The sequence below is a fragment of the Cherax quadricarinatus genome, chromosome 62 (assembly GCF_038502225.1).
Source record: "Cherax quadricarinatus isolate ZL_2023a chromosome 62, ASM3850222v1, whole genome shotgun sequence".
Classification (NCBI taxonomy): Eukaryota; Metazoa; Arthropoda; class Malacostraca; order Decapoda; family Parastacidae; genus Cherax; species Cherax quadricarinatus.
Window position 1 is genome coordinate 15,880,270 of NC_091353.1, and position 16,151 is coordinate 15,896,420.

The 16,151-nt window shown below is 41.3% G+C and overlaps 1 protein-coding gene across 1 annotated transcript in view; it reads right to left on the minus strand.

Moving 5' to 3' along the window:
- Positions 1-8,493: 8,493 nt before the first annotated feature.
- The window catches only part of LOC138854520 (uncharacterized), a 161,876-nt gene continuing 154,218 nt past the window's right edge, over positions 8,494-16,151 (minus strand). The window contains exon 3 of the mRNA XM_070098290.1: positions 8,494-8,667. Within this exon, the coding sequence (XP_069954391.1) occupies positions 8,520-8,667 (148 nt within the window). The 3' untranslated portion in view covers positions 8,494-8,519. The remainder of the gene's footprint in view (positions 8,668-16,151) is intronic.

The following is a 16,151-nucleotide window of genomic DNA, read 5'->3' on the forward strand; positions in this document are numbered from 1 at the left end:
GGCAGTGTCCTGTTTTCTGACTGACAAAACACAAGAGAGCAATTCACCCTTGACCAACCCCTGTACCCGCATTCATCACTGCCTATCACTCATTGGCTCCTCCCTCAACAGTTTGCATGTGTCATTTTAATGGTCAATTTGTCGAGGGATTATCTCACCGATAAAGCAATGTTTTATTCATGGGAGAGTGCTGGAGCAGACAGGGGAATACAGCGCCGCGGGAATGAAAGATACGGGCATTGATAAAGTAGTAGTAGGTTTGCCAGTGTAGTCCCGGCCCGGGTCTTTTCCAGATGGTGACCCGGCGGGTAGCACCAATTTAAACTCATTGATGAGAAGTTCTCTGAGGATGTTGGCTGGAATTAAAGACTAAATTGATGACTAGTGCATAGGCTTACGCAATACAAAGTTTATGTAAATGATTGATGATTAATATAATATATTGGTAAGAGATAAGATGGTACTAGTAGATTGCTTCTGGGTTCAAGGTATCTCCAAGTAACATTTTTTTTTCTTACCTCATTTACTGTTATCGCAATTTCCCTTTATTCCAGTCCTTATTGCCCATGTGTGTGTGGGTTGCCTTGAGGCATCAGACACCACCCTCACTACTTAGGCTGTGACCTTCACCGCATGAGCAGCCACTACATTCCTCCCTCCCTCCTCGCCCATAGACCGTGCCGCATCACACACACCACCCATACATACGGCAAGTAAGTTTATTCAGGTATACACAAATACAGTTATATAGAATGATCATACATGGCAGCAAATGTGTAGAGAACCTAGGATAACCCAAAAAAGTTAGACAAAGTGACTTATTTCCATTGGGGTCCTTTTACCTTATTATTATAATATAAAGGTTATAATATTTTCTTATTATTCTATAATGAAGATAACATCTTATTATACTAAAAAGACTATCAACTACACGAGGGTCATTAAGACTATCTACTAAACGAGGGTCATTACTAGGAATAAGGTAAAATTTACACGTATGTTAGCTAAAAAATAGAAAATCATTCTCCTCCCTTTCTGTAGCTACATTCATCAGACACCTTTTGGCACTTCTTGAACTGGTTCATGCTATGACTGGCTTTGACATGTGCGGGTAGTCTGTTCCAATCCTTTATTGCTGTACGGCATACCACCACACCTGTCTGCAGCTGATGCAATCCCCTTGGCACTAGTGCATTCCAGGTAGTCTAGGCACCTCTTAGTTGTCACAGGAAACGCTGCAACCAGTCGATAAGAGGGCCAAGAGAAATGAATCGACCCATGCAAATGTATGTAGGCAAGTAGAGAGCGTTAGGGTGAAGGGGGTCATGACTTCTCATTCACACTGTCGGGATATATTTGTATAAACAGGATCTACGTTCAATACTTCAGCTTTGTTTCACTTCTTTAACCCATGTTACTAGCATGGTAAATAGTGGTAGTGGTTTATAGGATTCCCACCTCTTGATAATGATACATTTTATGTGGCAGCTAAAAACGCTAGCTTAACCTCGCTAGCCATGACCCCGCCAGCCCTCCCTGACCCCATCAACTCCCTTGACCTCAGTCACTGTTTCCCTGCAGTACAGAATCAAATTCACTCATCCGCTTACACATATTGAACTGAGAATCTATACGACCATGTGAAAATAGTTTCACTACAAATACATAAAATTTGCAGCTGACAGTAAAATGGGTACAAATCCTGGGACTGGGAGGCCTGGTCAAACCGGGCCGCGGGGGCGTGACCCCCGGAACTCTCTCCAGACTAATAATACATTTTGGAGATAATCTCAAACATTACAAAATGTTTGGCAACAAATTAACAGAAACAAGCGAAGAAATGGACTTAATAATTATACGCAACAGTATATATCTGCGAGCAGCAAAAAGATTCGAGTGCAAAAGGCCACAAACAATACTGATTATAATGCACTTACTAGACTGAATCTTGAATACTGTAAAGTTTTCGTCTCCAAATTACATATGAGATAAATATAGACTGGAAAGGGCAGAAGTAAGAACTAAGCTCATACCATCATTAAAAATTAAACCATTTGAAGAAATCAGACCCTTGTGGATTTAGCACTAAAGTTTTGATTGTTGTAGTAGTAATAGTACTTAATAATGAAATCAAAGAACAAACATTTTCTCACAGGAAATGGAGACATGGCGATTTTCTTCAAACCTTGAGAATATTGAATGGCTTTTATACTCAAACATGAAGAACAATTTGATGTGCAAAGTGAATCAATAACTCAAAATAATGACATGAAACTTTGAGACACGAGATGCAACACAAACGTGGGTATTTTTTTTATCAAACACAATTATAGCTGAATATAATAAACTACTGTACCTACTGAACCACCTGGACAAGTACTTTACAAACAGACGACCACAACTTTGTAAAGTACTTGTCCAGGAGGTTCAGTAGGTACAGTAGTTTACTCCATTCGGCTATAATCGTGTTTGATAAAAAAAAATACCCTGATGTTAGTTTTATGAGGTGGTGTACATAAGGACAAACAGTTGACAATGAGCCATGAAAGAAATGGTTGTTGCACATGTCTTATTCTTCAACTTGTTGGTATAATAAATAACGAGATACTTTTCTGATACATTGTGGTATCTTAGTACAGGAAAAAATCTGAAATTTCTTTGTTAAACAACCATTTAGCATGATGTACTTTCACTAGTGGGCCATTATCACCTGTGGTATACCTGGAGTATACCTGGAGAGTGTTTCAGGGTTCACTGCCCCCGTGGCCCAGTCTATGACCAGGCCTCTTGGTGGATCAGAGCCTGACCAACCAGGCTGTTACTGTTGGCTGCATGTAAACTGATGTACAAGCCACTCTGGTGTTGCTTCCAGTCACTTCACTTCTGCTCTTGTAAGGTATGGATGGCCACATGCCCATGCATTAGGCTTGTGAGACTGGCGGCTTTCTGCCAAGACTGACACACTAAACCCATCAAAGCTATTTCTACTCTCTGGTGAAATATTCACTTGTATTCAACTAAAGAAGCCAGTTGTGTCAACAAAATGTTTCAGCAAGAAAGATGTCAAAGTGTTGCACATGCATCTTATTTTTAAACATGTCTATATTGTATAAAATCAATAATAAGATACCCAGGGCATTGCATAGTAGGGGTAACAGTAAAGGTGTGGTAGTCCTAGCAGTGGCCACTTGTATTCAAGTGTTTGCTTGGAAGCAGTTCAGGATTTCCTGTTGTTCTTATCCACCTGCACCAAAGTGTTTTAACAGTAGAAACAGTGGTATCTACAGCCTGGAATAAGCTTCTTGTGCAAATTGTTATTTTGGGAGATATTAGCAAAATTAATATATTTATTTACTATGGCTGGACAACACTTCTGAGCAAATCAACACTTACTATTCATCACGCTCATGCACAATGTAAACACACATCTACTGATGGTGGAGTAGTTACTGGTACACAGCTCTGTGAATAGCAGTGAAATAACATGAGTAAATAAGGTAGGAACAGTACTAAAATGTTGAGGTACTGTACTATATTTTGTAACTCATACCTTCCATCCACTTCTCACCAATAAACTTCATACCATTGTCTCATTATAGTATGGTATGTTTTCTCCCTTTTTCATACTGGCAGGGGGGCCAGAGGGAAAAGAGGGTGAGGAGTCTTCTGTTGTATTATTCTCCCTCACACAGATTTAGATAATAATGGATAGTCCTTAATAAAGACAAAAGTTGAGGCCTGAGCATTCTCTGTAGTGTGGACTTTCAGGTCTTCTGCTATTCACTCGTATATGCACTACTGCCATATATATATATATTGCCCCAGCCACCTCACAGAAGTTGACCACTAACACACACGTTTGATCAACTTGCAAGTGTTACTGCAGTAATTATATCCATACTCATCACCTGCATTCTGTGTGTTAAGTCATAGATACCTGAAGCTTCAAGCAAGTTTTGGAAGCAGCTCTGTACCATATTTTGCTGCAACTGCCTGCTTCGTCGATCATTTCAAACAGTGAGCACACACAAAGAAAGAACAAAAAGGCACAATACTATGACTGGAACAGTACACAAAATAACCCACACATAGGAGAGAGAAGCTTATGACAACGTTTTGGTCCAACTTGGACCATTTACAATTTACAGTGCAACTTGTAAATGGTCCAAGGTTTCTCTGTGTGTGGGTTATTTGACAAAGTACCAACACGTGAGACAATATGAAAGTGGAAGCACATGATATTGTAGGTGTTTTCATTTGAAGTAAGGCACAGCTGACCAACAGACAATGTTTGCAGACAATAGAAGAGATTAGAATGGAAACTAGTAACAAGTAGCATTCTGCACATATCAGTATTAGGCTCCTTAGTTACAATTTACACAAATGACCTAGAGGAGGGAGCAAATGGCACCATAAGTGTCTTGTTTGCTCCCGTGGACTGAACCAAGATGCCCTCCATCGAGAAACTTTACCAGCAACTTAAGGAAGAATTGAGGGCAGCGAAGATGGAGATACGGCGATTGACCAAGGAAAACAAGAGGATTCGTAGTAGTCCTCCTGTTTCGAGTCCTCAGGTCAAGAAGGGATCGTGGTCAGTGGCTGGACAGCAGGGGACGACGAAGTTGACGATCAAGAAGATGAATGGAAAGCCAGAAACGATGAAGAAGAAAGAGACTGCTGTGGAAACTCCTGTGGAAACCTCCAACGCATTCTCGGTGCTACCCGACGAATGTGAGTCGACTACTGGGATCGTCACGACGAACGACAACAAGGAAGGTAAGAATATTGTTGTTGTTGGGGATAGCCAGGTTAGATACATGGATAGGGCATTCTGCTTGAAGGACAGGAGTAGGAGACAAAGGGTATGCTTTCCTGGGGCTGGGATGGAGGACATTGTTAGCCGGCTTGACAACATCATGAATGGTAATGGGATCAATCCTATTATTTGCCTCAGTGCTGGAGGCAATGATGTAGGCAAGCGTAGAAGTGAGGATTTAGTTAGAAAGTTCAGGACAGCTATAGACATAATTAGGAAGAAGGGGGGGGCGCCCTGTTATATGTGGCATTTTGCCAAGAAGAGGTGTTGGTAATGAATGGTTGTCCAGAGCAATTGGTATTAATTGTTGGCTGGATAAACACTGTAAGGATAATGCAGTACCATTCATTGACAACTGGGACAACTTCTATGGCCGAAATGACATGTATGCCAGGGATGGGGTTCACTTATCCAGGGCAGGTGTGGGTTTTCTTGCTAACTCAGTTGAGGGGGTTGTTAGGACTTTAAACTAGGATTAGTTAGAGGTATGGGTTTAGAAATGATTAATAATGAGTATGGATATATTGACTTATGCTCTGATATTAAGAATCTTAATAGTAACTGTCATGGAGTAACTCTGGGTAATGATAATTTCAGAAATTGTGTAAAAACAAAGATGAATAGGAAAAATGTGCAGAAGAAAAAACATATGACGGTATTTTATGCTAACAGTCGAAGTGCAAGAAATAAAATTAATGAACTACGTTTGGTAGCATGTGCTGGGAACTTTGATATCATTGCATTAACTGAAACGTGGTATGATTTAAAGAGTCGGGATATGACTGCTGAGTGTAATATTCAGGGATTTAAGTTGTTCAATGTGGATAGATGTAATGGGAAGGGGGGAGGAGTTGCATTGTATGTTCGAGAAAATATTAATTGTTGCATAAAAACAGGTATAAAAATAGATGGAGCAGTAACAGAGTCTGTTTGGGTAGAGTTCGTGGAGGGTCAAGAAAAACTAATTCTAGGTGTAATATACCGACCTCCAGGCTTGGATCACGATAGAGGGAGACTTCTTTGGGACGAAATTGTTAGGGCTTCTGGACACAGTAACATAGTCATAGTAGGGGACTTTAACTTTAGTCAAATTGACTGGAATTCTTTGACAGGTAATCTAGAGTCCAGTGACTTTATGGAAACAGTTCAGGACTGTTTTCTGAAACAGAGTGTAACTGAGCCTACCAGGGGTAATAATTTGCTAGACCTAGTCTTGTCAAATAAGGAAACACTCGTGAATAATCTGGAGATCACTGAAGAGCTTGGCGCAAGTGATCACAAATCCATCACTTTTAGCATTAATTGGGAATGCAAGAATAATGATAATACAGTAAAAATCCCTGATTTTCGTTCTGCCGATTATAATGGACTTAGGGAACATCTGTCTAATCTTAATTGGGGTTATCTAGCTAATGATTTTATTGACGATAATCATACTTATGAATATGAAGGGATCTGCTTTTATGATTGTTTTCTTAATAATGTACACAGTGCCCAGAGTATATACATTCCCCAGAGAGAAATTAGGTCTAATAATAACGATCATAAATGGGTTAACAGGAGGCTAAAGCATCTATTAGGGGAGAAAAGGGGAATTTATAGGCGCATCAGAAGAGGAGAGGTTAACCTTACTGACCAATATGTTCAGCTTAAAAGAGAAGTAAAAAAGGCGATTAGAAAGGCTAAACGTGACTATGAAATTAGAGTTCCTAATGAATCAAAGACTAATCCAAAGGGGTTCTTTCAAGTGTATAGGACGAAGGTGAAGGAAAAAGTAGGACCTCTGAAAACTGGGAATGGACAGCTGACGGATAATGAACTGGAAATGTGTTCCTTATTTAATGACTATTTTTTGTCAGTTTTTACACAGGAAGATGTAAATGAGATTCCAGTAATTAACAATTATTTAGTTCCTGATGAATTTAAGTTAACTAATATTACTGTCACGAGGGACATGGTTATTAAACAGATAGACAAACTGAAACAAAATAAGTCCCCGGGACCCGATGAGTTGTTTTCAAGGGTACTTAAGGAATGCAAGATGGAGCTTAGTCAGCCATTAACGAGTGTATTCAATGCGTCCATCCTTACCGGTGTTGTGCCAGAGTTGTGGAAGATGGCTAATGTGGTTCCTACATTCAAATCAGGGGATAAGTCCACTCCTTCAAATTACCGTCCAATAAGCCTGACATCTATAGTGGGCAAGTTATTAGAATCAATTATAGCTGACATTATCAGAAGTCACCTTGAAGAGCATAACTTGATAAATGAATCTCAGCATGGATTCACGAGAGGTCGTTCCTGCCTGACAAACTTACTGACGTTCTTCAATAGAACATTTGAGGCAGTTGACAGTGATAAGGAATATGATATTGTTTATTTGGATTTTAGTAAAGCCTTCGACAGAGTACCTCACAAGAGACTTAAGAAAAGTGGCAGCTCATGGTATAGGAGGTAAAGTTCTAGCATGGATTGAGGCATGGCTTACCAATAGAAAGCAGAGAGTTACCATTAATGGAGTGAAATCTGAATGGGGATTAGTCACTAGTGGCGTTCCACAAGGATCAGTTTTAGGCCCTCTCTTGTTCATAATTTACATTAATGATCTTGATGAAGGGATTACGAGTGACATGAGTAAGTTTGCTGATGATACAAAGATAGGCCGTATAATTCACTCTGAGGAGGATATCAATGAACTCCAGGACGATTTGGACAAATTAATGTCTTGGTCTGAAAAGTGGCAGATGAAGTTCAATGTGGATAAGTGTAAGGTACTTGCCCATGGTAATGAAAATAACCCTCGAAGCTATAATCTAGGTGAAGTGGAGCTTGATCATACAGATTGTGAAAAAGACTTGGGAGTCATGGTAAGCAGAAATCTAAAGCCAAGACAGCAGTGCCTTAGTGTGCGCAACAAGGCCAACAGATTAATCTTGGATTTATCTCAAGAAGTATAAGTAACAGAAGTCCAAAAGTTATTTTACAGCTCTATACATCACTAGTGAGGCCTCATTTAGATTATGCTGCTCAGTTTTGGTCCCCTTACTACAGGATGGATATAGACTCATTAGAGAACATACAGAGAAGAATGACTAAAATGATTTACTGTGTAAGGAGCCTCCCGTATGAAGATAGACTCAAAGCCTTAAATCTCCACTCTCTGGAGAGGTGTAGAATGAGGGGAGATATCATTGAAGTGTATAAGTGGATGACGGGCATAAACAAGGGAGATATTAATAAAGTACTGAGGGTGTCGAACCAGGTAAAAACCAGGAATAATGGATTTAAGTTGGATAAATTTAGATTTAGAAAGGACATAGGTAAGTACTGGTTTTCTAACAGAGTTGTAGATGCGTGGAACAGTCTTCCCAGTGGGGTGATAGAGACTAGGACCTTGGGTAGCTTTAAGAAGAGACTGGACAAATATATGAGTGGGAGGGTGTCTGGGTTTATTTCTAGATTTAGGTAGTAGTCATTGGGTACGGGAGTAGACGTATTTCTAGATTCTAGGAAGCTTTATACAAAAGATGAGGTAATCAGTCCCTCGGCCTTGGAGTTAGTGTTCACAGCATCGTGGTGGAGGGAGACTCTCCTCCACCACGGTAGTAGTCGTTTTATTATGATAATAAAGGACCTGCCTCGCATGGGCCAGTAGGCCTTCTGCAGTGTTCCTCCATTCTTATGTTTTTATGTTCTTATGTTGTTAACATCTACTCACCTCAATGGGCTCTTCCTCCATCAAGTCCCAGGAGGGTCTGAGGGGAATCTCCATAGACACCTTCCCCCACAGCTCAGACTTGGGAGTCTTGCGCTTCTTAGGCTTGCTCTTCTTTCCTAAGGCACTCCGCATCCTAGAAGAAGGTTAAGTTAGGTAAGCTTTGTCAAGAAACATAACAAGTGTTTCCTGACGCAAGTCGTAGTCTTATGGTGACCCGCCGCTGGAGCTTTTGATCATCTGACCGAGGCCTTCCACTAGCTTACCGGTCCACCCCTTTAAAAATTATGTTTATGATTATAACCACTAGATTATCCTAGGAGAAGGTAGTTACAAGGAAGGAATTACAAGAAGCCCATTTTAGATGCCTTAAGCATTCTTTGGAGAGGGAGCATGGACACGGGTCATCCCACAGTCACTAAAAACAATAGACAGCCCTCTCCACAAAAGTGGCAGTAAAGGAATTGCAAAGAATTACAGACTGATAGCATTAACGTCCCCACATCATAAAAATCTTTGAAAGGGTTGTAAGAATTAAAATGGCCGCCTACTTAGATACCCATCACTTGTACAACCCAGGGCAGCGTGGGTTTAGAGCAGCTCGTTCATGCCTTTCCAAATACCGGACAACTATAACATGGTCTTGGATGTTCTGGAGGACAAACAAAATACAGATGTAATAGCACACAAAATGCGTGATAGAGGAATAACAGGAAAAGTTGGTAGATGGATCTATAACTTCCTAAGAAAGCAGGAAGAGTAATAGTAAACAGAGTAAAGTCAGAGGCGTCTACAGCGAAGAGTTCTATTCCACAAGGTACAATACTCGCTCCCATCCTCTGCCTCATCCTCATTTCTGACACAGACAGAGATGTAAGCCACAGCACCGTGTCTTCCTTTGCGGATGACATCCGAATATGCATGACAGTGTCGTCCATCAAAAACACTGCAACACTCCAAGCGGACATCAACCGAATCTTTAAATAGGCGGCAGATAAAACTGAAGTTCAGTGAAGACAAATTTAAATTACTCCGCTTTAGAAAACCTGAGGAAATTAAAACTGCTTTGGAGTATAAAACAAATTCTAAGCACACAATAGATCGATAAACTAATGTGAAGGACCTGGGAGTGATAACGTCAGAGGATCTCGCTTTCAAAGATAACAATGTATTTACCACATCTGCTAGATAAAAAGATAGGATGCATAATGAGAACCTTCAAAATAGGAATGCCAGGCCCATGATGATTCTCTTCAAATCGCTTGTTCTTTCTAGGTTGGAATATTGCCGTACAATAATGGCCCCTTTCAAGGCAGGCGAAACCGCAGACCTGAAGAATGTACAGAGAACTTCCACGGCAAGTGTAAGATAAAGCACCTAAATTACTAGGAACGGTTTAAGTTCTTTGATTTGTATTCCCTGGAATGCAGGTGAGAAAGATACACTTGGAAAAACCTAGAGAGACTAGTCCCAAATCTGCACACGAAAATCACTCCCCACGAAAACAAAAGACTTGGCAGGAGATGCAACATCCCCCCATTGAAAAACAGGGATGCCACGAGTTTACCTGGAGTTTACCTGGGGAGAGTTCCGGGGGTCAACGCCCCCGCGGCCCGGTCTGTGACCAGGCCTCCTGGTGGATCAGAGCCTGATCAACCAGGCTGTTGCTGCTGGCTGCACGCAAACCAACGTACGAGCCACAGCCCGGCTGATCAGGAACTGACTTTAGGTGCTTGTCCAGTGTCAGCTTGAAGACTGCCAGGGGTCTGTTGGTAATCCCCCTTATGTGTGCTGGGAGGCAGTTGAACAGTCTCGGGCCCCTGACACTTATTGTATGGTCTCTTAACGTGCTAGTGACACCCCTGCTTTTCATTGGGGGGATGGTGCATCGTCTGCCAAGTCTTTTGCTTTCGTAGTGGGTGATTTTCGTGTGCAAGTTCGGTACTAGTCCCCTCTAGGATTTTCCAGGTGTATATAATCATGTATCTCTCCCTCCTGCGTTCCAGGGAATACAGGTTTAGGAACCTCAAGCGCTCCCAGTAATTGAGGTGTTTTATCTCCGTTATGCGTGCCGTGAAAGTTCTCTGTACATTTTCTAGGTCGGCAATTTCACCTGCCTTGAAAGGTGCTGTTAGTGTGCAGCAATATTCCAGCCTAGATAGAACAAGTGACCTGAAGAGTGTCATCATGGGCTTGGCCTCCCTAGTTTTGAAGGTTCTCATTATCCATCCTGTCATTTTTCTAGCAGATGCGATTGATACAATGTTATGGTCCTTGAAGGTGAGATCCTCCGACATGATCACTCCCAGGTCTTTGACATTGGTGTTTCGCTCTATTTTGTGGCCAGAATTTGTTTTGTACTCTGATGAAGATTTAATTTCCTCATGTTTACCATATCTGAGTAATTGAAATTTCTCATCGTTGAACTTCATATTGTTTTCTGCAGCCCACTGAAAGATTTGATTGATGTCCGCCTGGAGCCTTGCAGTGTCTGCAATGGAAGACACTGTCATGCAGATTCGGGTGTCATCTGCAAAGGAAGACACGGTGCTGTGGCTGACATCCTTGTCTATGTCGGATATGAGGATGAGGAACAAGATGGGAGCGAGTACTGTGCCTTGTGGAACAGAGCTTTTCACCGTAGCTGCCTCGGACTTTACTCTGTTGACGACTACTCTCTGTGTTCTGTTAGTGAGGAAATTATAGATCCATTATATAGATCCATTATATAGATTATAGATCCATCAAGACAACACAATAAGTGTCAGTGGACCAAGACTGTTCAACTGCCTCCCAGCATACATAAGGGGAATTACCAGTAGACTCCTGGCTGTCTTCAAGAAGGCATTGGACAGGCACCTAAAGTCAGTACCTGACCAGCCGAGCTGTGGTTCGTACGTCGGGTTGCGTGCAGCCAGCAGTAATAGCCTCGTTGATCAGGCTACTAACTCCAGGTAAGTATGTAGACATAATTTAGTCACTTAGCCATAATACCAACTTACCTCATAATTTTGTAATATTTTAAACTTAATATTTGATTTAAGTCTGCCCGAAATGCCTAGCCATGCTAAGCGTTCTAGTGGTACACTCTGTAATTATTATTTTACTACATGTAAACCACACAATAACCAAATTCTGTAAACTCAGCATTGTAATCCTTATAGAGAATAAACTTTGAATTTGAATTTGAATTTGAAATAGGTAATTACCCATTACTATGTATGATTGTAATCATCTAAATTTGTGTAATATGTATGATGGTAATGGTTAGGTTAGGTAAGGTTCGTCAGGAGACAGGACAAGTGTTTTCTGACTCGGGTCTCAGTCAGATGATGACCCGCCGTTGGAGCTTTTGGTCATCTGACCGAGGCCTTCCGCTGGCTTACCGGTCCACCCCTTTAAAAATTATGGTCCTAGTTATAACCATCTGTTATTATATAACTGTAATCATATAAATTTGTGTAGCTGTAGTACTGTATGTGTAGCTGTAGTACTGTATGTGTAGCTGTAGTACTGTATGTGTAGCTGTAGTACTGTATGTGTAGCTGTAGTACTGTATGTGTAGCTGTAGTACTGTATGTGTAGCTGTAGTACTGTATGTGTAGCTGTAGTACTGTATGTGTAGCTGTAGTACTGTATGTGTAGCTGTAGTACTGTATGTGTAGCTGTAGTACTGTATGTGTAGCTGTAGTACTGTATGTGTAGCTGTAGTACTGTATGTGTAGCTGTAGTACTGTATGTGTAGCTGTAGTACTGTATGTGTAGCTGTAGTACTGTATGTGTAGCTGTAGTACTGTATGTGTAGCTGTAGTACTGTATGTGTAGCTGTAGTACTGTATGTGTAGCTGTAGTACTGTATGTGTAGCTGTAGTACTGTATGTGTAGCTGTAGTACTGTATGTGTAGCTGTAGTACTGTATGTGTAGCTGTAGTACTGTATGTGTAGCTGTAGTACTGTATGTGTAGCTGTAGTACTGTATGTGTAGCTGTAGTACTGTATGTGTAGCTGTAGTACTGTATGTGTAGCTGTAGTACTGTATGTGTAGCTGTAGTACTGTATGTGTAGCTGTACTTAAAGCAAGTCTACTGGCCGGAGCTACCTGGAGTATACCTGGAGAGGGTTTCAGGGGAAAACGCCCCCGCGGCCCGGTCTGTGACCAGGCCTCATGGTGGATCAGGGTTTGATCAACCAGGCTGTTAATGACGTTCACACACAAACCGACGTACGAACCACAGCCCATGTTGGTCAGGTACTGACTTTAGGTGCCTGTCCAACACCTTCTTGAAGGCAGTCAGGGGTCTCTTGGTAATCCCCCTTATGTATGCTGGAAGGCAGTTGAACAGTTTTGGGCCCCTGACACTGACTGTGTTGTCTAATATCGTGCTAGTGGCGCCCCTGCTTTTCATGAGGGGGATGTTGAATCATCTGCTGATTTTTTCATTCTACAGGGAGTGATTTTCGTGTGCAAGTTTGGTTCTAATCCCTCTAGGATTTTCCGAGTGAATATAATCATGTATCTCTCCTGTCTCCGTTCTAGGGAATACAGGTTTAGGAACCTCAAGCGCTCCCAGTAATTGAGGTGTTTTATCTCCGTTATGCGCGCCGTGAAGGTTCTCTGTACATTTTCTAGGTCAGCAATTTCACCTGCCTTGAAAGGTGCTGTTAGTGTGCAGCAATATTCCAGCGTACATAGAACAAGCGACCTGAAGAGTGTCATCATCGGCTTGGCATCCCTAGTTTTGAAGGTTCTCATTATCCATCCTGTCATTTTTCTAACAGATGCGATTGATACAATGTTGTGGTCTTTGAAAGTGAGATCCTCTGACATTATCACTCCCAGGTCTTTTACATTAGTCTTTTGCTCTATTGTGTGGTTAGAATTTATTTTATGCTCCGATATAGTTTTAATTTCTTCGCGTTTTCCATATCGGAGTAATTGAAATTTCTCATCATTGAACTTCATATTGTTTTCTGCAGCCCATTTAAAGATTTGGTTGATATCCTCCTGGAGTCTTGCGGTGTCTTCAGTGGAAGACACTGTCATGCAAATTCGGGCGTCATCTGCAAAGGAAGACTCGATGCTGTGGTTTACATCCTTGTCTATGTCAGATATGAGGATGAGGAACAAGATGGGAGCGAGTACTGTGCCTTGTGGAACAGAGCTTTTTCACCGTAGCCGCCTCAGACTTGGCTATTAGAGCCATTTTGGGGTGGGGGTGTGGCATGCAAAGAGTATGTTACAATTTATTCAGCATATGACACACTCCCATATGCTCTTGCGCTACCGTCCACAGGATAGATATGGGGTGCACAATAAGCTAGCCACTTTGGTGGCAAAATCTAAATCCCATATAGGCTGCCTACCAACCAGCGAACCATTTGCTAAGGGTTTAACGATCAATAGTGTACCCGTCATTAAATCAGTACCTTCATTCATTTTTTTTAATATTTTATTTAAAAGAACATTACATATACAATCCTCATATAATCATATACATCATGTATTACATCATGTCATATAAGGGGTAAAACTCAATCTCCCCGTCCACTCTGAAAGTGTACTGGACTCCACCCTGGACGACTTAACTATACAACTTAATGCTACAAGGAAACATAAAATACCAAGTACAGTGCCAGTCGTCCAGCGCCTGACTGGAGCTACTATACAATATCAGTAGTGCCAACTATATCTATAACCCGCAAATTGAAAATATATACATGTGGTGCCCTTACAGCTGTGACATTATAGCAGTGCATAACATACATAATTATGAAGGCTATTTTCTAGTATGATTTATTAACAGAGACAAGTTAATTAGGGTTATTAAAAAATAAACCCAAGTGAACCTCCCACAAAAGTGTCCTAGACACTCCCCTAAAGTGACATAATCATCCTCCATCTATACTAATCAATCGCCCCTAATTCCAAAACACAACATATCCATAATTTGGTAGCATTGCAAGCTTGTTGCAACAAGAATACAATAATATATATGTGAAAAGGAGATGCATATATATGTAAAAAGGAGATGTATACTTATGATGCACATACAACCATAAAATTATAATATCATAGAACAATCAGTTTTAGTAATGGTTTACTCCACTCAATATCTACCTGCACAATATGGTTCCCAGACCCTGGTGTTACATAAACACTCACACCTTCAATAGGCACACAATCCTAACAGTATGATTGAAAGGGTGCGCAGCCACGGCAAATCTATCCTCCCAGTTCTTGATTCCTGAAATCGTGAGTGTTGCAGCCAGTACATATACTTATACACACATCTGTATACACACACACACACACACACACACACATATATATATATACACACATACAAAGCCCCCACACGCCCTTCCAACCCCCCCCCCCCCCAGCATTGTCCCTCGTATAAGTGAATGCCACACAAATATGTTTTGCATTGATTACATACAAAACTATTATTAAATATTAAAAACGTGTGTCCCACAAACGCCTTAACAGATGAACACACCATTCACCTGTGCGTAAAAGGGAACAGGTATATTGTTCCAGGTGTTAAACCATACCACTAAACTTCATACCTAAACCACTAATTTTACAACAATGCAAATATGCAAATATACAAGTTTGTAGGGTCACAGCGCCCACAACCAATTTCATTGAACAGCAATTAAATTTAACATGGGTATAAAATTTACACAGAACTTTTTATAAATTTTCACATAAAGTGTAAATCATCACCAGGTCCATGACATTATATATACCACCAGAACAGATACCTAAGCCACCAATCCCTGACAGTGAGTGTAATAATTATCCAGTTACCAAAAAAAGTATATATATGACTTACATGTGGAACTAAACTGAAATCAGGGTGACTCTGGCCGAAAAAGATGAAGTAACCCGCAAGGAACACAACCAGGTCACAAATTGATGCCCTCACATACCCTCTCACACGTCACATACAACACAACCTCCATAACCTTACCATGCCAACCATTCACTAAAGGAGACCTGCCCCTTGCCCGCCCCCATGATCCCGGATGAGTTTCGCCACAGAGAGGTTACGATAACCCTCCGAGAAACTAGACTCCCAATGCCCCCCATAGATTAATCTGTTCCTACACATTGTTCTATAGAACCTTGCTGCTAATGCTTTTATCCTCAACTGCCCTTTAATCTCCCTCATTCCCCAAGAAACATGCAAATAATCCGCCATAATATACATCAAAGCCCTTCCCATTTCTCGTGATACCCCACTGACATCCATCGACAAGGTCCTAAGAAACGACCAACTCCCCCCCTTCCCAACAGCCTGATAACACCCGCCATCCAGACCCTCACTCCCCCAAAGACTGGCAAAAATATACCACATGATAGGCGGTTTCCTCCTCCCCACAGAACAAGCATGTTGCCTCCCTCACCATCCCCATTTTATGCAACACATGCTTGGATGCTACTACCCCCATGAGGAAATGGTATACAAACTCCCTGACCCTTGCTGGTATTCTAAGCAGCCTGAACTCACTCCATATCACCTGCCAGTTATACATGGGGTACACAGCAACCCCCTGTAAGACACCCCTTCCCCACACCACACCCACCAACGTTTTAACCCTCAAAATTGAAAC